The following is a 23964-nucleotide window of genomic DNA, read 5'->3' as shown; positions in this document are numbered from 1 at the left end:
CACGGGGAAACTGATGTGCCCTAGTCTCCTATGTAGCAGGTGTGCACAGTTGTTGCATTAGTTTCCCTATCGCTGGTTTCTCCTTCTTAAGTGTCCCCTGCTTACTTGAGTCACTAGTGATGTGAGTGTGATTGACTCCCTCTACTTCCTCACTTGTGTTGTCTGGGTTGTCGGGTTTTGCTCTCTGGTGGTTGTTTATCTTGGGTTGTGTTTCACTGACTGGGTGGAAGAATGGCAAATCCCCACTAATCACTGTTTTCCCTATGCTCTTGCCCCCTCTAGTTACGTGTGCCTTCCCTTCTTTGAATGTCACCTCAATGTTGTTGTCCTTGCTCAGTTTTAGTGTGGCAAGGATGTTGTAGGGTATGTTTGGAACCAGTAGCGCTCCCTGTATTGTTCCTATCCCTGGCACGTATGTGTTGCCTTTCCCTGTCACTTGCACATTGTTTTGGTTAGCCACCTTAATTATAAAGCTTTCTTTTGTGAATGAGGTCAGCGAGCTCTGATCATATGTGGTGTGGTTGGTGGCTCCTGAGTCCAGCAGCCATGTGCCTACTTTCCTGTCCTGATCAGTATGTTGTTCTTGATCTCCTAGTCCATACAGTGACCCAGTCTGGTTCTCCCTGGAGCTATCCCTGTAATTTCTTCTGTCCCTAGGGCTAGGGGAGTCTCTGCACCTGTGTCTGTCCTCTGGTGAGCGCCTGTCACTGTATCTCGTCCTTTGTTCTGGTCTGTCCCTCCGGTGTGACCTGTCTCTGTCCCCTCTGTTTCTAGGGCAATCCCTTTTGTAGTGGTTCTTTGAACCACAAATGTAGCACTCTGAGTTACTGTGGCTCCTACCCTGTGGCTCAGTCCTTCTGCTGGGTCTCTGCTCCCTACGGCTTAGTCAGCGGTCTTTCCTAATGCTGTCTTCAGCTATGAGTTTGCTTGTTAGTAGTTCTAGTGTGAGTTTCCCTGAGCCGAGGCTGTCTATCTGTGTGATGAAGGTGTCCCAGCTGGGGTCCAGGGAATTCACAATAATGCTTATCATGGTTCTCTCACTTATGACCTCTCCCCTTTGGGGCAACAAATGCTCGCTCATTGGGGTTCCTGCCTTAAGTTTGGTGGCATAGAACTCTCTAGATAGTCTAGTGGTGCTTGCTACGCTTTGACAGTAAAATAGTTTGTGCATCCTCTGTATTACCTCTAGAGCGGTTAAGTGGTGGCTAATGCTAGGGTAAATGCTGGGGGTAATGCTAGCAATAACAATATAATAGGCTTTATGGTGAGTGCAATCTAATTCAAAAGTCCAAGGTTTTTCTGGGGGATCAGTGACTAGGGATAGTAGGTCTTCCTTCAGCAGGGTGACTTGGAGCTGTTGGTTCCAGTCCAGAAAATTCTCCCCATCTAGTCTCAGTTTGGGAAAGTCACTTGGTAAAGTCCCTGAATTGTAAGTTAAATTACTTACATTGTGTCGCTGTCCATGGTTTCTCACATGAGGATACTCGCAATAAGGCAGAGGGATGACTGTGGCGAGTCTGAACTGACTTGCTTCTATGTGCTTGCGTCGGTCTAGCTCTATGTTCCGCTCCGTTTCTCTAGCAGGGAGGCATTGCGCATGTCCGAAGTTCATTCCAGCCCAGCCGCCGTGGAGTGAGGAGCTCTTCTCTGCGGCTCCCGGGTGAAGGCCCCAATCTTCCGGATGGGCCTTCGGTTCCTCTTTGGCCGGCCTCACCTGGTCGAAGTCGCTTCGGATCATCGCCTGGAGCTCCGGAAAGCGGTGAGAGTTGCCGGTGAAGGTCGGAAGTCCCGCTGGGGCCGCAAATGGTCCCGGATGGCCCGGCCTCGCGTGGATGCTCCCTCCGGGTGTCGGGCCGGTGTCCCGCAGATCCAAGGCCTGCGGGACCGTCTGCAGGCAGGGGACGACCATCGGCGAGGCCCCTGCCCGCTGATGGTCGTCCCCTGCCTGCAGACGGTCCCGCAGGCCTTGGATCTGGTCCTGGTTGTCGGTCTGGTGAGTAGCTCCATCGCCCTCGGTGTTCGGTCCCCATGGGTGGGCTTCCTGGGAGTCGTGGGTAGTGTTGGGCCTGCGCGGTGGCGGTCTGCTCCCCTGGGTGGATGTCGGCGCTGGTCCCCCTCGTGTTGGCATCCCCCCTGCGCTTTGGCCTGGCACCGGAGTGGATGTCCGGCAGCCTCGTTTTGTCCCCTAGGGCCGCGGTAATCAATTCTATTGCTTTGTTGAGCTCGGGCTCGGTAGGTGAGCTCGTAGTTTTTGGCTTGGGGTTTTCCTGCTTGCCGCGGTAGTTTTTGGTGGTTACTCTCGAGTAGGCCCCGATTCCTGCCATGAGATTTAAATCTTGGGAGTCTATTGGTGATTGGTCGGCCATCTTTGGTGATGTCACCTCCCAAGATGGCCACCGCGAAAAGGGCGCAAATTCTTTTTCGGCCTTTTCGGTGGGTTTCTGGTGGGGGCAGTTCTTTCTTACCGCATCTTCGTCGTTGTAGTCGGACTCGTCTTCATCTTCCTCACTCGCTGCTTCGCAGCCTTTGACCAGGCTTCGGAGTTCCACGATGAGGTTGGTGTTGTTTTGTGATGAGTCTATTAGCTTCTGAAATTTTTCCTTTAGGTCGTGCTTCTCTCTTGTCGGGCTCTCGGGTTCCTTCCACCTCTCGTCGCATCTGGTCGGGGTGCATGAGTGGTGGAGCAGGCCGCTCATTTTGGGTGCCTCTCCTTGCGTGGCTTCGGGTCTTTCTGCCATCTTCTTGGTGAATGCCCTGGTATTCACCCTGTCCATCGTGGTCCCTTGCATGTCCTGGAGTATTACAGTTGGGCTATTTAACCATCCTCTGCTACCATATTGTGAGGTTATTCAACGATCGTGCCCAATAACTCCAGACAAACAGGTACTCTATGTATCAATACTCTTTATTTATATGGCATCTTATTATTACAGGTACAGATCTGGAACTGAGCCAGGACCGCATGGCTGGACCTTAAGTACCCTTTGGGCATGGCTAAGGTAAGGAGGGGCCATTGGGTTAGGGTGGACCTTGGGGGTTGGCCTATCCAGCCCCCCTGCCTCTGCCCCAGGACCCGAGGCAAGGCATTTATCCCTGACACAGTCTGCTTAGCTTTGCTATGGACTATGCGACAACTGAGGCAATTGAACAGCTGGTTTGATCAAGGCAGGTGACAGACCAAGTGAGGAAAGCAACTTGGAGGAAAATTTTGGCTAAGTAAAATGAGGCAGATGAAGAAACAGATCTGAGCCACACTACCTAATCTACTGGAAGATTATCCAGCACTGGTAATAGGCGGTAGTGTACTCTTTAAATTTACCAATAACTGGGATGAATCATTCCCATTTCAAGTTGCTCATTGTAGCACAAATTGGCAACTGTCCTAGTTTTATCCAAGAGGAAAAGAAAGATTTTTGCTATATCATCTGAACTGGAAACCACACCTCCATAATGGTTCAGCAGGATTCTAGTATTGCATATTTGATCAATTCTACACACGGAGTTCTTCTAAAGCAGCAAAATTATGAAAATCAGAATTATGGTCTTAATTCTGCATGAGGAAGTCTCAAGGTTGTGGGCAATAGCAGCCACTTCATCTAGATTGGCAGAAGAAATATTTTCTACCTGGCACAAATTTGAAGGCTAGATTGCTGAAATATCAAAAGATGCCTCCACTTGTTGTTTATCATGACACAATCATTTCTGACAAGAGCAATCTTTCCCTTCTTGGTTTACTGCTCTGACATTCCAACCTGCTCTTTAGCATACACCCAGCTGGCAGGTCAGACATCCAACAATTAGACCCTGCAGTAGGAATTAGAATAGGATAGAGTGAAGTCTGATGAAATTCTGTTGATGCTCCTTCTGACCTTTTCTGGGCAGCTTTGCATGCCCCACTTGCCACATAGCACACATAGCATTCACATATAGCATTTTGTTGGATAACAACAAAAAACAAATAGCAGTAGCTGCAGTTCTTGGGGCAAGAGATGAAGGTATGGTTGTGAGATCAAAGATGAAAATCGATGTTTCCAGTGAAAAATGTTAAATGCAAACAAGGGGTTATATACCCCAGCTCATGAAGCACTTGAGTGTAACATCTTTAAATCATCATTAAATCTACTGGTTTTAAAGTAGCATTTTCCCTTCCTAAATAGATACTATCCTATAATTACTTCAGGGAGTGAAGTTTGTAGTGCATGGTGCCTAAATCAAACAAATTAAATTAAATATTAAAATTTGAATGTTTTGTCATAGATTATCTTGTCAGCAAAGTCAGCTCATCTGTTGCAATCAGAAAAGAATTTGGAGGTCTCCTCTGTCTACTGCACATCCTCCACCACAACCATTTCTTTCCCAGCCTTTGCCTTCTCCATTAGCATATTATTTCCTCAAGTCAATTCCCTTCGTGTTTACCTGCCCCTGCTACCTCCAGGTTCCGACAAAGCAAAAAAGAAGAAGGCAACAGATCTCATTTATTTCATATTGCGGAGGGGAGGCTAGTCTGCATAATGGTAGTCTGAAATGCACTGTTTGCAAAAAATGAGGAATTAGAACTGGGGTTTTGTGGCTTATTTGTCAGTTTTCCTATACATTTTCTATACATTTATGTTATTTAAATCTGGGACATATCAGAATGAGGGTGCAGACAAGTCAACCTAATGAACCTAGCCCAACAGAACCCTGATGTCTCACCGCCCCCATTTCTACTGCAGAGCCCTAACTGGCAGACATTTTCTGTACTGCCTGGTCATTTGCTAAAAGAGAACTCCAGTCAAATAGGGAAAGACACACACACACACCACTCCCTTTGCCTGTATCAAGAGCCTTTTTTTCCAGTCAGGGCAACATCCTTCATCAGTGACTTGGAACAGATACAAGAGAAGCAATGGGAACAGCCAAGTTAATGCTAGTGTTATTTTAAGTTAGCTTGATGCTGAGTGAACAGGGCTAGAAGGGAAAGGCCTTATCAGAATGAGCTGTAAATTGGGAAGATTAAAGGGGGAGACCCAAAGAAATTAGATTTTTTGCTCCCAGTGCATTTTCTCGTTATACACCATCCAAGCCTGCCTATTTGGGGATCTGATACTCAGTTCCTGCCTTAACCCCAACCCCCCCCCCCCCCATTCCTACATTGTCTTCCACTCTCTCCTTGATATTCTACTATAATCCATCATGACATCATGCAGCCCTGGAGTCTCCAAGGCGCCTTACTTCATGCCACATTGCAGCTTCTGCTGAGTCCAAAAGGGAAAGAAAAATATCCCATGCTGGGAAAACAGTCTTGAGGTTTTGCTGGAGAGAGTGCTTGGAGGCAAACGTTTGTACAATTTGCTTGCTAAGGGGGAATCGGATCACAGGCCTCAGTGCAAACATGGAAAACCGCAGAGATCAGGGAGCTGCTCTGTCACCACTCCCTGAGATATGGCCTCTCACTCTAGCAGATCTCTAGAATAACCTCACCTTTTCTGCCCAGTGCTAAGTAAACAGTCTAGGTGCCAGAGCTGGAGGCCAAAAGGGCATGACTTACCATCCCCACACAGGAAAAAGCAAACCTTCATCCAAAAATTTACCAAAGGATTAGCTGTGAATGGGGCAGAATGTTAAAGGCTGAGCACGTAAGCTTCAGACTGTTCAGGACCAAAACTGATTAAAGTCCTGTCAGCCAAATTAGTTGTTTTAATAACTGCAATTCTGCTTCTGACATTTGCATGCAATTGTGCAAAAGGACTCATAAACAAAAGTCCAGGAGTTATTATGACCATGGTGTGCTTTTACACTAAGTCAGATGTGATTATAGAGGTATAATATTAATATAGGTAGTCCTTGACTTATGTCCACTTACCACCACAATTGAGCCCAAAGTTTTTGTTGTTAAATGAAACATTTGTTAAGTGAACTTTAACCCATTTTGCGACCTTCCTTGCCTCAGTTATTAAGTGAATCACTGCAGTTGATAAGTTAGTAACCTGGTTGTTAAGTGAATCTGGTTTCCCCATTGACTTTGCTTGTCAGAAGGTCACAAAAGGTGATCACATGACCCTGGGATGCTGCAACAGTCCTAAGTATGAATCAGTTGCGAAGTATCTGGATTTTGATCACATGATAATGGGGATGCTGGAAAGGGCATAACTCAGGGGTGAAATCCAGCACGTTCTGACTGGTTCTGGAGAACCGGTAGCAGAAATTTTGAGCAGTTCAGAGAACCAGCAAATACCACCTTTGACTGGCCTCGGAATGGGGTAGGAATGGAAATTTTGCAATATCCTTCCCCCAGGAGTGGGGAAGGAATGGGGATTTTGCAGTATCCTTCCCCTGGAGTGGGATGGGAATAGAGATTTTGCAGTATCTTTCCCCTGCCATGCTCACCAAGCCACACACACCAAACTACACCACGCCCAAGCCACACTCACAGAACCGGGAGTAAAAAAAATTGGATTTCACCACTGGCATAACTATGAAACACTGTCGATAAGTCACTTTTTTCAGTGCCATTGTAACTTTGAATGATCACTAAACGAATTGCTGTAAGTCAAGGGTTACCTGTACCTCAGGATTATCCCCCTACAGTACTGCCTTTGAATAGCGCTCCTATATGACTGCCTTTTGAGCGACTTGACATGCTACTGAATTTTGCAGCAAAAATGCGGTCTGCTGGATTACTACAATCCTTAGTAATTCCAGTTCTTGGAATTCTAGTTACAATACTTAGAAACTCCTCCTTAACTTAACATTAAACAGACACAGAAATCATTGGTTCCCATGTGGTTCTGCTGTTCTTTTTTGATCAACTGATTCTAACATCAGAGATCTGTCTGCTACTTCCATTACGTTGAAAGGACTCTCATGGAAGATCAACCAGATCTCCCCCATCCTGTTATTTTGCTTCTCCTTCAGAAGTATAGTTTTATTCCAGGAAGAATTATTTTTGACAGACATTTGCAAACTGTTTTCCCATGTCTCATGTACCTTTTAAATTGTTCATTGTTGAAAGAATAAATTGAAAGTCATTTCAATTTAAAAATAATTTTATATGTTTATAAATACTTCTGAATAAGTATTCCTAGAATTTCTGGTTGACCATTTTCTTGTTTGGCTTACTGCTGGCAAATAGTGACAGACTGACAGTTCAGCAATCAAAATTCATAACAGGTGGGGCTCTCTCTCCATCTCTTGGGTGGTACTATTATCACCGTTTGGTGAATACAACACCTTCTTCCAGTGGGGAGAAGATAAGAGTTTCTAAAAGAAACAAATCAAGAAAGGGCTTCTCTCAGATTTCCAGGGAGGGAAGAAAGAAGGAAAGAAGGAAGAGATGGGAATGAGAAGGAGGAATGAAAGAAGGTCCCTTGATGTTCATGATGCTTTTCATGTAAGCAGGACAAAGAAGGCCAGATTCAACTATGCCCTGAAGAATTTACAACATCCACGTGTTTATGTGGGAAAGACAAATATCAGCCCAAACAGTTCTGCCCATGTTCATCTTAGCTTCTGGAACACTCCAGGACACTGGATTCTTGAAAGATTGTTACAAACTCTAAACCCTTTTCAAATCTTAAGTAACTGAAGAAAAATAAATGCTGCTTTAGTGTACTTTGAACATCTGTTTCTAACCTGCATTGCAATTTGGGGAAAGGAAAAGGCCTGATTTGTTGATGGAGTAATGGTTACACGGTTTTGCTTTTAAAATGGACTCTCCCCTGGGCTTCCATCGTGGTTTCATACTTCATTAAATTACGCCATCTAGAATGAACACTTAGTGCAAATGAAAAAAGTTGATACTCATGAAAGATAATCTGTCAGGACATGCCAATTCAATGTTTTATCTTACAAATTTGATGTGTTAACAGATATTTATTTATTATGCACTTTTATATCAGATACCGATATAGCATATTGTACTTCATGCAATATAAATAGCTTTAAAAAAAGAGCATACAGGGCATAAGCATACAGCAAGCTGGGCTTACAAAACTGCCAGGGTGTTTGGTTTATTTGTTTTATCTCTAATATATCTCTATATATCTGAAAATCTGAAAATATCTCTAATATAACAGGGATATATTTGTATTATGAGTGAGAATTTCTCAACTATTAAAAGTGCAAGAAAGCCTGCAGTTTTATTTTTAATAAAACAAAAACTTCCATCTTACCAAAGGTTTGACTAAAGATGACTTCTTTGCGATTATACACACCAGTGGCATTAAAATATAGTCAAGAATATTTCCATTGCTGAAGAGATGCTTTTTAGGCATATGACATGAGACTAAAGCAAAACAGAAAATCAGAAAGAGGTGTTGCTTTTGTTATCCTGACATTACTGACTTGCTAGAATTTATATTCCTGTTTGCCAAGAACATCCCTCAACTCTTTTGTCTCTTGATGCATTTATTTAACCTTTCATTTTTAAAAGAAGGCATCACTGTAGAATAAATTCCAGAGTTCAGCTTCTGAATCTTATTTATGTTTTGTTCACAGGCTAATAAGAGTTATAGCATCATAGTCCACAAACCTCAATCTGTTGGATGTGATTCAGGATAAGCTGTATTACAGAAAGAGGTAAAGTAGCATTTGCTTCCCTGGGACAAAGAGATAGTTGGCTTCTACTCTCCCCGGACTGTCCTTTATTAGAATTTTTTCAACAGAATACCCCTGAGGAAAAATCCAGGAAATTCAGGGCACTATCTCAGCTGGGAAAAATTGTATTTGATTTCTCTGTCCCAATCATATCTCCACAATAGCTATTTCACCGGGGCTTTCTGTAACTGAAATGTCCTGATGCCTAATTTCATTCTCCTTCCCTTTTTCTTTAGGTTGTTTTTAGACTAAAAATCTAACAGCAGGTTGTGTGCCCCCCCCCCCTTTTAAAATAATTATACAATACCTAGGAAGCAATTGGTGTTTTTAATAATATTGGTCAGGAATCAAATATACAGATAAGTCCAATATAATAAAAAAATACAAAGTACAATAATTTTTTTAAAAAAAATGAATGGGATTTCTGTAGGGAGTGAAAAATTGACCATCTTTCAGGCAGGGAACAGTTTGTTGATATGAGTAATTATTGTCAATTTCAAGTTCCGCATTTAAAAATTTCTGATATTAAAACAGAGAGCAGGGAGTTAAATTTTCCTCCTGGCTTGATCCAGCTCCTCTGGCAATGTCACATGGGCCAAGGGAAGGTAAATCTGAATGGAATAAAGAACCAGGCAAAGTCTTTAATGAGAGAGTTGATCAATGGAACTACTATGCTGCCCTTTCTTGTTGGCTATTTCAAAAGTGAAATGTTTTGAGCTCAAAACGCCCAGCACATCAACCTCCATAGGAAAAAAAAAAAGTACCGAAATACAGTGAATAGGCGATGAATGCCCAGGGAGGAAACAAACAAGTTAGCCCTCTATGAGCAAGATATAAACTTGTTTTTTAAAAAAAGAAAAACTGGCCAATAAAAATGTGTCCTCAACCCATAATTCTAATTTTCAAACATTTCTTCTGAACACTATTAAACCATGAAATACTAACATTGTATTATATTCTATTTCTGGAAATTGAACTTAGTTTTCAAGGGCTACCTTTTGCAAAAAAAAAAAAAAAGCATTTAGGAAAAGATCAAGCAGTCTTTTCATTACCATTGGAATGTTGCTGATGTATTCACAGGCTTTAAAACAGCATTCTTAAAAAATTCAGGCAATGCTTCAGGTTGGATTCTGACAAAATGCTTGCTGTTTTGAATGAGTTTCTTTCAAACAATCAGCCTGTTAGTGAATCCAAATATTATGAATTTTTATTTATAATATCCTGAAAGTATTTTCTGATTTAGTTCACAAAAGAGATGCATTCCTTCACATACTTTAAGATCTACCACAGCAAGGATCAACTTCTTTATGTTAGGCCTCTTATCAACATCATCAGCTGAGTCTAATAATTTCAGAAAAAATGTCTCCTGTTCCTAAGCCCTCTGTCTAACTTGACTAGCTGTGCTTTGTCAAAGTGTTTATATGTGATTTTGACATATCTAGATCCCTGACAATCTTCTCATCCTCTTATCTTCTGTTTTCTTATCTGACAAGTCAATTGTTAAATAAAGATTGTTTCGGTATTTCTGATACACCAAGCTTTTTGATTTGGGGGGGGGGAAATATAGTTTGGTAATGGTAATTATTATACTTTCGTTCATAAACTGAAAGAGTAATAGAGAGTTTAAGATACTTTCTTATAACTGCACTCATGGAAACGGGCTCATTTCAAAACACTGAAATAGGCTGCATGTGATGCATTGACATGTCCCTGATTCAAGTCTTTATCCCTAAGACATAAGAAAAACTCTTCTATCTCTATCTCTCATGGTTCACCCTGCATGGTAGGGATATTATAATTTGACACATTGGAAAATGCCTCTGATTGTATATAAAAGAAACTTTGAATATTTAAGAAGCATTAAATACTACAGTTGAAATATAAAGACATCTTGATGGAAAAATTGTTGTAGAGTTTAAAAATTACTGGCAACTGAATAGGAGGAGGTACAGAGGGAATGGAGATGCATTATATTACCACATCTACCAATTTCAGAGCTCTTGGCTCAATAGGAAAATCACAGGGAATGAAAATGTTGGCATGGCCAGTGGAGAAAGAGAGTGGATATTAAGTCCCTTCACAGCAATGCACAATTGGAGGACCTACCAAATATTTAGAAACGTTACATTATTCAGACAAATGAGCAGCTCTGAACTCTTGCTGATTTCAGTGGCAGTTAACACTCTTTCAAAATGTTTCAGTACATCTGGATTTTGGGCTGAGCAAATTTCAACAGAATGTATAATCTATTTTCATTGTAAAGGTGCATCCATAATGACAGTCAAGCACATATTATCTTTATGGGTTCATTTTGATGACATAAGTAGAGTTATGCTATAAAACAGATTTATAGTATAAAGCTGTGTACAGCAACAATAATATTAGAGAATCAAAACTTATAATATGCTCTGATATACATAAGTCATCATACCAGGTCAAGAGTGGTCAGCCAGGCCAACCCTTGGAATTTCTGCTACTCAAGAAACAGTGAAATTAATTATGCAAGATATGCCTATTGGACACTTATGACTCTGGAAGTGGAGCTATCAGCTGGTAGATAAGTCAATCATTCCAATTCCAGGTCCATAATAGTGAGCTGGGAACCCATATAATTTGCTTTTTCCTTTGTGAGGAGGGCAGGCAAATACAATTGCACTTTAGTTCATATATGGTAAAATGCCAATGCAATATAAAATACTGTTAACTAATATATGCAGATTGTTACCTCTCAAATACTGCCCAATGTTAAAAAAAACAATCAAACCAAATCCTCCTAAGATTCATAGAATTACACTGAATCATCAAGCACATTCATAATGTTCTATTGAAGTTAATGGAATTTTAATTGTTTGACTTTGAGTGGATCCTCCCAAACTTTACTTAATAAAAGCCAGAGGATAGCAAATAAAAGGTTCGTAGAATGTCCAGCAGTCAAGTTCAAACAGAAAAGTGCAGTTATAAAGCAACCCAACTAACATAACTATGTTGAAATTTGATATGGTTTTAGGAAGACAAAGAAAACAAAATATTTAGCATCACCAAGGTTCATCGCCACATTTTATACTATGTAAAACTATCACACATTGTGTGATAGAGGCATCATTTCAGTGTAGTTAAAAGATTAGAAATCAGAGGAAGTAAACAGATTTAATGTGGATGATTTCCAGCTGACAGATAAAAGCATCTTTGAAGACATACTATATATGACAATATTAATTCTTCATGGAAATAGGATGCAAGCAACATTCTGATTAATTTTTTTGGGAAGGAAATTTTTTACTTGCAAACACAATCATGTTTTTTTTTAAAAAATCTTTCCCGGGAGTGGCTTTCAATCATAAAACTCTACAGACATAAGATGACCATTTCACACTGATTATCAGGATTCTAGTGAATATGTTCTTGCTATCATAAGTAAGAAGATAGGAAATAATTGTTCAAATACTTAACATTTGAAACTGTTTTCTCCAAGATCTCTAGGGAATCAAAAACTGCAGGACAAAAAATAGACCCAAACTCAAATGAAATCAAATCTGAAAAATAAGTGGCTTCTACACAGTGGAGCTATGTTTTGTTGGAATGTTTTATCCTGAACCATGAATTTCTTAGATCAATTCCTCCAATCTCCTGTTTAGGCTGGAGCACAGGAAATTCTATAATCCAATACCATGTATCTCAAGAAAATGCTGCTTGAGTATTACGGGCATTGAAATCTCACACCTGGAGAACACAATGTTGGAGGAAACCTATCTGGATAGTATTGGGGGCTTGGGGGGGGGGACGTTAGGAGGAAATGTCTGACTTGAGGCAATCCTACTATTTGTGCTGTGATTCCTGCTTTGAGCGTTTTTCGTATGTTGAAAGACAGCAGGCCCAATATACTCCAAAAATCAATCATATAATGAGAAGCATCTCTTCATACTTTGCTAATTAATCGTGCTCACCAGCTCAATTGATAAAAGTTGAAATCTAACGAAGCATGGCTCAAGGCGGCTTCCTATGCACCTGCCTTGCCTTATCTTTTCTTTAACAGATTAACAGAGTTGGAAGGGACCTTGTAGGTCATCTAGTCCAACCCCCCACCCAAGCAGGAGATCCTACACTATTTCTGACAAATGGCAGTCCTTTGCATAAGTTGTTGATGGTTGTGCCTGCGGCTGCAACGAAACTACAGGGCCCTACCGACCGATCTTGTCCCTGTTTCCTCACTGTCCCTCCGAACATTCCAGCCTTATTTGGAATTGTTCTGCAGCGGACTTTTCCAACCTTTGCCAACTTGGCGGAGAGTTAAGGGAGTTGCCCGACATAAGCCCGGCTGCAAAAAGCTGCTCTACCTAAGTCCTGAAGCCTGTCTGATTTTGCTGCGCTGTCCCAGCCAACGGCTATTAGAAGCAAATATGGCTCCAGCGAAAACAACGGATAGTGGATTTCGCCTGGCCTCTAAATGTGAGACTCTTGATCTGACCTCTGTGGAGGGTAATGGAATAAATTTAAAGGACCACTTAGCTCTTCCTTCCCACTCGAAGACAACGCTGTTATACCTCTTTACTCAGAAGTAACTCTCTCCCCCTCCCCCACCTTGGGAATTCTACTGCAGCTTAGAACTGGGGCGTGTAGCTTTTTGACTTTGTAGTGCTCAGGGGATCCAGCCAGTCTGGTCGCCCGTTTGCTTTCACCGGTCCCTTCACGTGAAGGCTCTCATCTCTGAAACCACGGCAACCCGAAATTGTAGGATTTAAGATTCGAGGCTGCAGTCAGAAACACTTTTACCTGAGATTTCCTCCGAGATAAGATGGAGTAGCGTAAATGGCAGTGGTAGCGGCGGTGGGGGTGGTTTATGTAGGAATGCATTATTTGCCAGCTAAGCTGTCTTGCAGGCTTTGTGGTTAATCAGCCCCAGAATTTACTGAAAAGACAACTAAGGCTTTTTAATTGTCAATTCTTAGTTGTCTTTTAGGGGGCTTCTGCTAGGTTGCGAAATAGGGAAACTAAGTGGATCTCGGATCTCGGTCTGTGCTGGGCAGATCTCTAGAGAGCATCTTAGCTGCTACAAAGTGGAACCCCGGGGCTCTGAATTCCGAATCTCATCAATGAAATCAATCAAATTTCCTCAACAGCTCTTGCAAAATCTATTGCTGGGGCTGATCTCCTTATCTAGAGAGACTTTAGCTTCACTCCAACATCCTCGATATATCTGAGGAAACTTGTTGGGCCGTGGGCTGCGAAAGATAAAGCAGCAGACCGATCCCGTGCCTAGGATTAAGACACCTCTTACTTGCAGAAGTAACAAGAAAACTAAGGAGGAGTAGAAATCAAGAATATAAAAATGTTAATTCCAATTGCCCCCTTTTGTTTCCGATACCTTTCATGTCCATCTAGGCTAGGACCGCGCAGTGGAAAGTACTTTTACCTTCGCTCCACACGTTAAAATACACTTCGATGAAACCAACGGCTTATACTAAGCTATAAATGTCACTGGAGTGATGTAACCCATGTGCTGACTAGCTTGTGGTTCTACGTACGGTGGTCATAGCCGCCCTTGTTTCGGGGTATTAAAGAAGACCCCCAATTCACACAACAGATTGCTGGGAGGCTTCTATATTGTTGGGGTCTTTTCCTCACTTGCAGCTGCAACGAGGTAGCCGGACGATTTTTCTCAAGTTATCGGGCGATTTTCACAACCGTTAGCTCCTGGGCTTCCGAGGCACAACCTCACCCACAACTATTCGGCAGTACAGCCTTGGCGAGCAATTAGCTTATACTTCGCTGCGTGAGGCGCTGCATTCAGGGAGGCTGAACAAAGCAAATGCGAATTAATCATGGACAAACGCATCATGGGAACCCTAAGTTTCAAGGAGTTTCCTTTTCAAACCGGCCATGCAGGTTTACCCTCCTAACCAGAATATCCCTCTGATTAGGAGGGATATTTAGCAGAAGGAACGGCGGACGAAGGAACCAAGGCTGGACGACCGGCAGTCTCCGCAGCCAATCTTTCTGGGGTGATCTTTTTCTAAACGGCCGCTTCCCCTTCAATCACAATGCGGTGACTTCCGCGGCGCCTCTTATTGGACACTGGGACCTTATCAGATCCGTAATTGCGAAAGAACTCCGACTGCGCCCGACCAAGCGGGGGACAGAGAAGACAACGTTCCCCGAACAACAGAAGATGGACCTCCCCGCCATTGCTTTAAGACAAGCGGGGGGGGGGGGGCGGCAGGGGGCTCCTGCCTTCCTCATCTCGAGCTGAGGGGAGTTTCTTTCGAGATGCTGAGGACGAGGAGACCAAGATAGCCCTGCCTCGGTCAATGAATCTGGCTGGGGATCGGCAGCGTTTTGAAGCAAATCCTTGAGTATCGCGAACTGAAAAGAAAGCGCAGCAACTTCTTTTGGGTCAAATGAGACGCCAATGGTAAAAACGCGGTTCGGTCTTTAAAGCGGTTGAGAAACTACCGTTGCAGGCCTTGAAAACCGTTTCCTTTGCAAATTAAGTGGAAAAAGGGTGAAATTGTTCTATTTAGGGGAACCACGATGGACTCCTACTAATCTGTGTATGTTTTAAAAGAGTGCGCTCTCTTTCTATGCGCGTACTATTGAGCAGAGATGAACACCAAGTATTTGTTACCCGGGACTGGTACGGCACGTCTGCCTCCCTGCCTTTGTTCCTGTGAAAGTACTGTGGAGATATTTATAGTTTGAATGAATGAATGTTGGGGGTGCTTCAAAGCGATTAAACAATTAATTTCTCTAAACGCTACCAACATTTACCTCAGAAAATCGATTCCGCAGATGAGAGAATGTGGATATAAATCGATTCATTTGGAAAGAGTTCAGCTCAGTTAGTGGAACGTACTTAAAATCCTATGTGGAAAAAACATCACTGGAATCAATATAGAGTACCCATTTTCCCTAGACCAGATTGGGTCGCAGCCAAAGTATCGCACTTCTTAAATCTTTTAAAAGGAAAATCGCACAGACCAATAATATGTACTGCAAAAGAGGTTGGGAAGGTTATTCATTCTTAATCCTCTTTAGCCCAATAAACAAACTGCTTTTAAATCGCAATCAGTGGAAGTGCTTAATTTAAGGCTGGATTTTAATCAAGGTCATTGCTTTTTCACCGGTTAATCGGTGAATAAATAAATCGGATCTAAACAGCTCACTCAAAACGAATTCATACTAAAAAGGGACTAATCTCTTTGATCAGTGGAAACATAACAGTTGCTAATAACCAAATCGGGAGCGGATATTTTAGAAGGGTGGGGAGGTATCAGGTAAATGGGCACTCTGCCCCCAATTCCAGATGTTTTTCTGACCCAATCGCTATCAGCTGGATCAATTTCAGTGGGTAACCAAGACTATTTCCTTAAGGGCAAGTGTTCTGTTTTTTATTCGGACCGCTTCTCCAGCAAAGTTTTCATTTACCCAGACATCTGCTGAAGCTGAATGTTGAAGGGCTTCTTAACTAACAGGCAGGACAGTGGTTCTGAAGTAAGATAATGAACAGCGCGGGACTTTCTGCAACGATTACTGCAATTCTCCGACCTGTACGCACGGGTATGCTAATTCCTTCTGAAAAATTCGGTGAAGCAAATTTATGTTGATCTTGACAACTTTGTGTTTTGTTTTGTTTTTATCTGAATAATTGCCATGGGTTCTAAAAGGTCCACCCCCCCCCCCAATCTCACTGACATTGTGTATGCGAGGATGGGAAAGCTTTGCAGTAAGACACAGTAGGAAAATCAAATCAGTCTCCCTCAGGCTCTGAAATCCGTAACTACATTTTTGATTGGCAGAATCTAGAATGCCAGGGCAGGCATACTTTGGAGATAGACAGGAATTTCCATCAGGTCCTATAAGATCCTTTCAATTCAGATAGATATTCATCACTCAGATAATCATAAACATTTTTTAAAATCCAGGTAGAAATGCCAAAAACTTAGCTGCAAATGGGCAACGTATATTTGTGGGTGACAACTGCGTCAAACGTGCTTATATTTTGCTGTAATTAGAATGTAATTAAGTGTAATTCAAAGATACCAATTCCTTGTTCAGTATCTTTTCTCCTAAAAAAAAGAGCTTGGATCCTTTTACCTAGTCCTAGAGAGTTGTTTTGCTTTTAATTGTCAAATTGGTCAGATTAGCTTCAGACCTGCTATTCACACGCTGATGTTTCTCGCTACTAATAGGTGAGAAAGTCATGCAATTTAAGGCCTGCTACTCCTTCCTTAATGTTCTGCAGGAAGATGCTCTGCGGCTGGCTCGGAGCCCCCAAGACTAAGTTATGTAACTTTTCTTGTGCTTTGCCTCTGAGGAGTCCGGCTATGCCCCGAAAGGAAGACCCTTATCAGCTGCGTGATTCATTAAGAGCTAAATAATTCATCCTCCTGTGATCAGGATGAATAGGGAACTACAGAGCTAGTCTTATAAAATTCTCTCTGTGAGATAGGAAAGGTGAGGGAAGCTGAGAGGAAAAGAAGGGGATAAAGAATTCAAAATCCAAGATGCGGTCAGGTCATTTTCATTCTTCTAGGTTCTCTGATTTAGTTCTCCAAAAGTCACAGTATCTTTGGGAAACGATCTTTTATTTTTAAAAAATAAGTGATGGAATATCAACAAATGCACCCATTTATTCAACTCAGACTCCCATCCCTCCAAATTGATTTCACCCCTGAAGGACACTCAAGCCCACCCTCCCATCCTTTCTTCAAGGAGGCCTCTCCCCAACCTCTTTCCTTAAAAACGCTAATCTAACCTTCCAGCCTGGGCTGGGGTGAAGAGTTCCCTTTCTCTCAGCCAGAGAGAAGGAGGCACCGTGCCCCCTTCCCAGGGAAGGTTGAATGGGGGTCTTCCCAGAACACAGCAGTTCACCAATAAGCACGTCAGTCTCTCTCTCTCTCTCTCACACACACACACTTTTTTTCCTCAGCCGATGGTTCATAGCCCTGTCTATGGTCTTTCCTTGGGTGCCTCTTTCCTCCCTGAATCTTCACCGCCACCACATCTCAGGGGACAAAGAAGAAGCTTCTACTCAGGAGCAGATTCTTTTCAAGGATCGTTGCGTCAAGATCGGGGCAACCCTGCCTTATATGGGGACGCAGGGTTTGGCTTAGTTGATTATTTGGTGAGCGGTGCTAATTGTCTCATGTTGCACAAATTCACAAGGTAGCAAAAAGTTAACAGGATATTTAAACTGAGTTCCCCTACACAGAAACCTTAGCAGGGTACCATTGTGCCCCATTCCGCTGGGTCTCCTAATCCCACCGGGACATCCTTTGTGATAGTTCCCGGGGAAAAGCTCAGACCAGAAGCTGGCTAATAGTCCTTCTAGAGAGCGCGACTTTCTCCCGAATCTGCCGGCTTTGTCCAGCAACTAGGACGGCATAACGAGGGTCTCCTCTACCTTGCCCGACGGCATAACGGGGGTCTTCTCTACCTTTCGATAATTTTCCTTTTTCACAGAAATGAATATACAGTAAAAGTAAGTTACTGGGAGTTCTGCTTTTTACACTCTGGCCAAAATTCCCTTCATCGAAAAGGATCCTAAGCCTATGCTCTGACACTCAAATAACATTTCAAGGGTACTCAAAGTGCAGACGGATCAGATTTAAGCCACCAAAGTACCATTCCCCTATAAAGTATAACGTAAACGGGGGAGGGATTTTGTGCAGCGAGATTAGATGGCGTTGAAACGCTTCTCCTCTGCAGCCGGACTGATTTGTCCTGCAAACTCTAGTCCATCGTTCCCAGTCGGTTATTTGAAAAAAGCATTTTCCTTGACATGATATTTTACTCTTTTTTTAAAAAGTACCACTACCGGACTTCATTTCCAGGGCTGCCCTTTAACTCTGGAAAGTACTCCTGGCACAGTCTCTATTATGGCACACTGACAGATGGCCATTCATTTGACTCCCAATGTATTTATTTCCAAGAAATTCCACCTATTTTAGGTGGGACTTCCTCCTTAAAACTCCTGAGACCGACCTGGTTTAAAGCGGCTTGCTCTGATCGACCTAATGGCCAGGGAAACAGGCCAGGAGAGTCGGAGGTGAGTCGATTGCATCGAGAAGAGAAGCGCGAGAAGGCTTCTTTTTCCTCAGAGGCACTCACTCTCTGGGAACAAGCCGCCGGGCAGCTTTTGGACCCAGCTTGGGGCTCGCGTCGCTCCGCTCAGGCCTAAAACCATTCCCAAGGTTGGAGAAACCTGTGGGTCGCGCATGCAACCCCTTCGAAGCCAAGGCAAATCGATGGATAGCGGCACCCCGTTTCCTCACTAGCGATTGATAACGTTTCCTAATCACGGTCGCGGCGAGACTGAAGCCTTTGTTAGTGCAGCAACTCAGCGATGATTGAATAAGAAGCTAAAACGCTTTCATTTCTTCTCGTCAAGAAATGGAAAAAGATTTTGAAAGGATTCAGTGAGAAGCACGGGGGGAATAGAGTGGAAGAAAGGCAAATTCAGGGGCGCAAGGAACAACCTGCGAGACCAGCCCCTCAAAGCTCTGCTTGACGGCTCGAGCTGATGCCTAGAAAGAGTCTCCCGCTCCGGCTTGGTCTGCGATTTGCAGCAGAAGGCCGGGGAAGGGGCCTGGGTGGGCGCGAAGTAGCTTCTCCTCGCGGATCGGGAATGTTTCCAAAAAGATGGACCCAATTTCAGTTTTCCGAGAACTGAGCGGCCATCTGCCTGCCTTGGGCCTACAACACCCCAGCCGAGGGTTGCTGAGGCAGCAGAGCCTTCGGCGGCCCTCACGCTGCACGTCCCAAGGCCGGACTTGAGGGCCCTCTTGCCGGAGCCGCTCGCTTTTTGCCCTCCTTCTTCCCAGCTCGGCCTCCAATCCCGGCCTGGGGAGGGTGGTTGTCTTTCTTCAGACGCTTTTCGGAGGGGCACTTCGACTCAGGCAGTTTTTTCGAACGAGCTCGCGTGGCGCCCTCGCTCAAACTCTCCAAATCCTCGGAGCCGAGGACTCGCCCGGGAAAGAGGCCGCGCGCCTGGAAGCTTTGCGGCCTGATCACCAAATGCTGCGCATGCTTACTTGGAAGTAAATCTCTGGTGTCCGCCAAGGTTCCCCCCCAAACGAGGACCATTAAAACTTTAACTGTGGGGTGCGACCAGGTGGTCCGCTGGAAGTTTCCTATCTTTAATACCCCTAAGCTGAAGGTGCTCTTTATTTCCCCTATGCCCGTTTACCTTGGATTTTACGCCGCCTCTCACGGGACTGGAGGAGCCTTTACAACCTGAGAAAAAATCCTCAGTGGGGGACGTGAATTTGCGCCTCCGGTTAGACGAAGTCAGAATGGAGTAATTATTATTAAACCGGTGTGGATTTGTGAACGAAAGGAAAGAAGGGAAACTACGTTCGTGGGAACGAGTCCTAATAAGAGGGAGATATTTGTTCCTGTTGGCCCGCAGGGACCGCGTACCCAAAGCCCTGGAATGCGCAACTTTTCCCCTTCAAACGCATCGGTTTAAAAATAGAGCAGCATCGTTTCCGCACGTGTATATCGCCTTTATCCTGCGTTTCTTCGTCTATCTCGCCCGGAAAACGCCGTGTCACGCGTGGGTGTACACGTGCGCGTCTAAGAAGTCGGGTTCCTGGATCGATGCTTAGCTGTCAGGCGATCGTTTGTTCCGCAGCCATCCGAAAGGGAGGGCAAAAGAGCAATCTGGCAAAGCGCGCGGCCGGCGGGAAGCCGCGGCTCCGACACTTACCGTCCTGCTGCTGAGTGTCACTGCCGCTGGTCAGCCCCGGCGATTCCAGGAGACTCCGGCCGCTTTCCCCGACGCTCTCGTCGGTCTGAGCCGCCACCAAGTCGCCGGCTTCCTCCAGATCCAACAGGTGGCTGACCGAGAAGTTCTTCTTTGCCTGCAGGCTGTCGAGGTTGCCGGGGCTCTCCAGGCGCGTGGCTAGGACGGCCGGCTGTCTCTCCAGGACGTGCCCGTAGCTGGAAGTCATGGCTTTGCCTCCCCCGACCGAGTAGGAGGAGGGCAGCCAAGGCAGAGGAGGACGGTCGGAGTCCCGGACGAAAGGCGCCCGGCCAAGCCCGCCGGCCACTGTTGCTTTCCCGGGTCGCGAGACTGCTCCAGGTGGGGAAGCCGCGCGGAGCGGCCCAAAGCCGGCAGATCAGCCGCGTCCTACGCCTCCTCAGTCCCAGCAAAGCTCGACTGAAGCGGGAACCCCGTCTCCCGCCTGCGTTTCCTTAGCCGGCCGCGCTCCTTGGATAGCCGGGCGAGCAACTGAGGCGGCAGGAGCGGGCGTCTTGCCGAGGCTTCCCGCCGACTTAGCGGCGCAGCTGAGCTCCTCGCCCGCGAGCTGAGGGAAGAGGGCTGCTGGGGGAAGTGCTGCGCTAGCTCCGCGCCGCTTACCGCTGGGCTTCCCGACCAAGCGGCCCTCTGCCACTTGTAACGACGCAGCCTGGCAAGCGGGCGGGCGGGGCAACTCCAGGGCCCTCGGGAGGGCAGAGCCAGACTTAACAGGAGCCTCTAATTACGTGGCAAAGGCTTTGTGCTGTTTCTGACGTTTCACAGACCTCCTTCCTCCCCCCGCCCCCGCCGCCTCTCCCTTGCAGTCCGGCCTCGGCGAACCCACCCTCGCATTTAGGGATCCACTCACCCACCCCCCCCGCGCGCGCTAGCCGGAACGCGCGCGCGTGGCCATTTCCCCGCAAAGAGCCAAGTATCCCCCACCCCCGAGTCGAAAGCTGGGAAGCCCAGGCGGACGCCGGAGATGACTCCCAAGCCCCGCTGCTTATTTGCTTTGCTAATTAACGGCTGAGGAGGATTAGTTGAAGGTCTTGCCGGAGAATCTCATTTGCATGGCGGGCGGGTGGCGGGCTCTTTAGGAAAGCATCCCGGGCGTGGCTAATCAACTTCGCTTCTCTTAGGCGTTTAATATATTTTCCCTTCTTGCCCCAAGTGTTGCTTCGGGCTGCTAAAACAAAGGAGAGGGAAATAGAACAGTGCGTACGAGTGTTTTGTTTCGACCTAGCCGATGGGGGAAATACAATACAGGGTTACCACATTTAGTCTATTATGTACTGGAGTGCGTCCCGACATGAATGGCTCAGTGAAAAGCTCTTGTTTTCGGCCTTCTGCTCAACTGCCATTTCGAATGACTCGGGCTTTCTTGGATAACATCAGACTGGCCCAGTGACGGGTTAAGGCTCACTGGTGCCCTAAGCACTGACAAATCTTGGTGCCCCCCCCCCCCCTTGTACATACTGTACAAACGAAGCCAAGCTTAGGCTACATAAAACTTTGTGGTGCCCCCTTTGGGCATGGTGCCCTAAGCACTTGCTTATTCTGGTTAATACACCACTGGACTGGCCATTGGCTCACACATTTTGATTTGGTCTCTCCGCAGCCCCCGCCTTAAAATAGCCGTGTATACAACAAATGGCAGCACCCTGCTTATCTGTACTAATCTTGAGAAAGATACTGTACATAATAGCATTCGCCCTGATTGGAGCTTCGATAGGAGACCACTAGGAAATCTCAGAATTATAGGAAATAAAGAAGAAGGAACAACAAATTGCCAAGGAAACTACATGGAATCAACAGAAATCACACTAGGCTCAAATCTTTACCTTTATGTTATCACTTTATATTGTCACTTTGTTTGCCACATTAAAAATTGTTTCCCTCTTTTAAACCAAGACAGTTTCAAGATTAGTAATATCTACAATGCAACCAATACTCTGTAGGTAAGCTCAGATAACCAATTGTAGTTCTGATCAACAGAGGTGAGTATGGGGTATGTTGGGAGCACATGGGCCTGTTTCCTCCCTTCTGATCACTTGTCCCTGGGCAGCTCCTACTGCAACTCTTTCTCTGACAGCCTTTGTCCTTTTCCCTAGCACTTGGTTTCCGGAGCTGCTTTCATATCAGTTTCCTCCCCTTCCACCCTTATTGGCCTCCCTATTTTTAAAGCCAACTTTTCTTCTGGTTTCTCACCAGGTAGGAAAGGAAAATGCAGAAAAAAGAAGATCTATTTTATTTGCTATTTCGACAACTTTGCATTTGCACAGCTGTGAAACTGGTGTGATCCAACAGCCTTGCTTTTCCTCTCCGCAACATCCTGAGTGTAAAGAAGGATATTTAAATGGGGATGTGTTGATTCTTTTCATGTTTCCTATAACTGTCAGTTTTAATCTTTTTTCCCTATGAAGAGATCTGGTTGCCCCTTGACTAGTCAATGTTACTCTCTCCCTAGAGAGGAATTCCCTAGAGGAATTATGGGGAGGAATTCCCTAGAGGAATTATGGCTCGGCCTGTCTCCTTTCTTGTATTTCTGTCCTGGTGTCTTCCTGTAGTGTATGGTCTCTGGATTCTCTGCCCAAATTAGAGTCTCTTTGGCACTGCATACTTACTTAAGGACTTTTCAAAGATACCACTTTATGATTTGAAGTCATCTTCTCATGTGTTTAATTTCCTATTGTGACATGGCCAAGTAGAGTGGATCTCTTCCTGCTGGCTAGTAAGAGAGACCAGAGCAAAACCAGAATAGAAAACCAATACATTTGTATAAAACAATGATGGTTCTGCAAATCTGAACTGAACCTTGAGTGGCAGGAAGTCGCAACAGAAGTGGGATAGGGATTGGCCCTTTTATGAGGGCATTGTTTTCTGCTGATATAAAGGAGGAGGTGTCAACAGCATCAATTTACCCAAAGCTTAACTCCTATCACTTTCAGTAAAAGAGATTCATCCATTAAAATCAGTGGTGATAAAAAACAGCTGAGCTTTTGTTGGATCATGCCAGTAAACTGAATGTAAAATATTTCCCTCTACAGGGCATTCTTTCTCTTTGTCCTAGATGTAAATGTTGAAATGCATTATAAAGACCTGTTTTATTGCAGGAGAAACTCTCCAGGTGCCCACAACAGAACAGGAACACCATTGCAGCGTTCCCTTTGTCTCCTCCAGGAGTTGTCACTGAGAAATGTCTTAGTGTGCAGGAGTCACATGCCCATCATCCATAGCAGAGGGAGCTTTATCTTCAACCTTTTCTCTAAACCATTTAAAACATTTAAATGTGTGGCATTTGCTAGACTAGAGTTTCTGAGGCACTCAGAGTACAGTTTTCTGCACTTCCTTTCAGGACCAGGTCTGTCTTGCTATTTAGGGATGTGGTGCTTTTGTGAAAGAAATTCCCAAATTGCTCATTAATAGATTTGGGAGACAATCCATACCTTTGGACAAGAACAAGGAGAAACTCAGGAAAAGCAGATCAACAGCAGCTACCACCCCACAAAATGCATCTGTGCAAATCTAAAGGTCAGGGGAATAGGGAACAATTTAAGATAAAGACAGGAACCCCACATTTCTCCAGGAGCAATTGGCTACCCTTCTGAAGGAAAATTGTTGGGGAAAAGAAGGCTCTTTCATTATTG

At 44.6% G+C, this 23964-nt stretch overlaps 1 protein-coding gene across 1 annotated transcript in view; it reads right to left on the bottom strand.

Annotated features, from left to right (window-relative positions):
• The window catches only part of PRRX1 (paired related homeobox 1), an 80311-nt gene extending 59783 nt beyond the window's left edge, over positions 1 to 20528 (bottom strand). The window contains exon 1 of the mRNA XM_070939198.1: positions 20285 to 20528. Within this exon, the coding sequence (XP_070795299.1) occupies positions 20285 to 20528 (244 nt within the window). The remainder of the gene's footprint in view (positions 1 to 20284) is intronic.
• Between the last annotated feature and the right edge of the window lie 3436 nt (positions 20529 to 23964).

This window comes from Pituophis catenifer, unplaced genomic scaffold, assembly GCF_029215685.1.
Source record: "Pituophis catenifer annectens isolate HBS135680 unplaced genomic scaffold, rPitCat1.0.hap2 SCAF_3, whole genome shotgun sequence".
NCBI lineage: Eukaryota > Metazoa > Chordata > Lepidosauria > Squamata > Colubridae > Pituophis > Pituophis catenifer.
The sequence above is the reverse complement of the archived record's forward strand: the minus strand, read 5'-3'. Positions and strand labels throughout refer to the sequence as shown.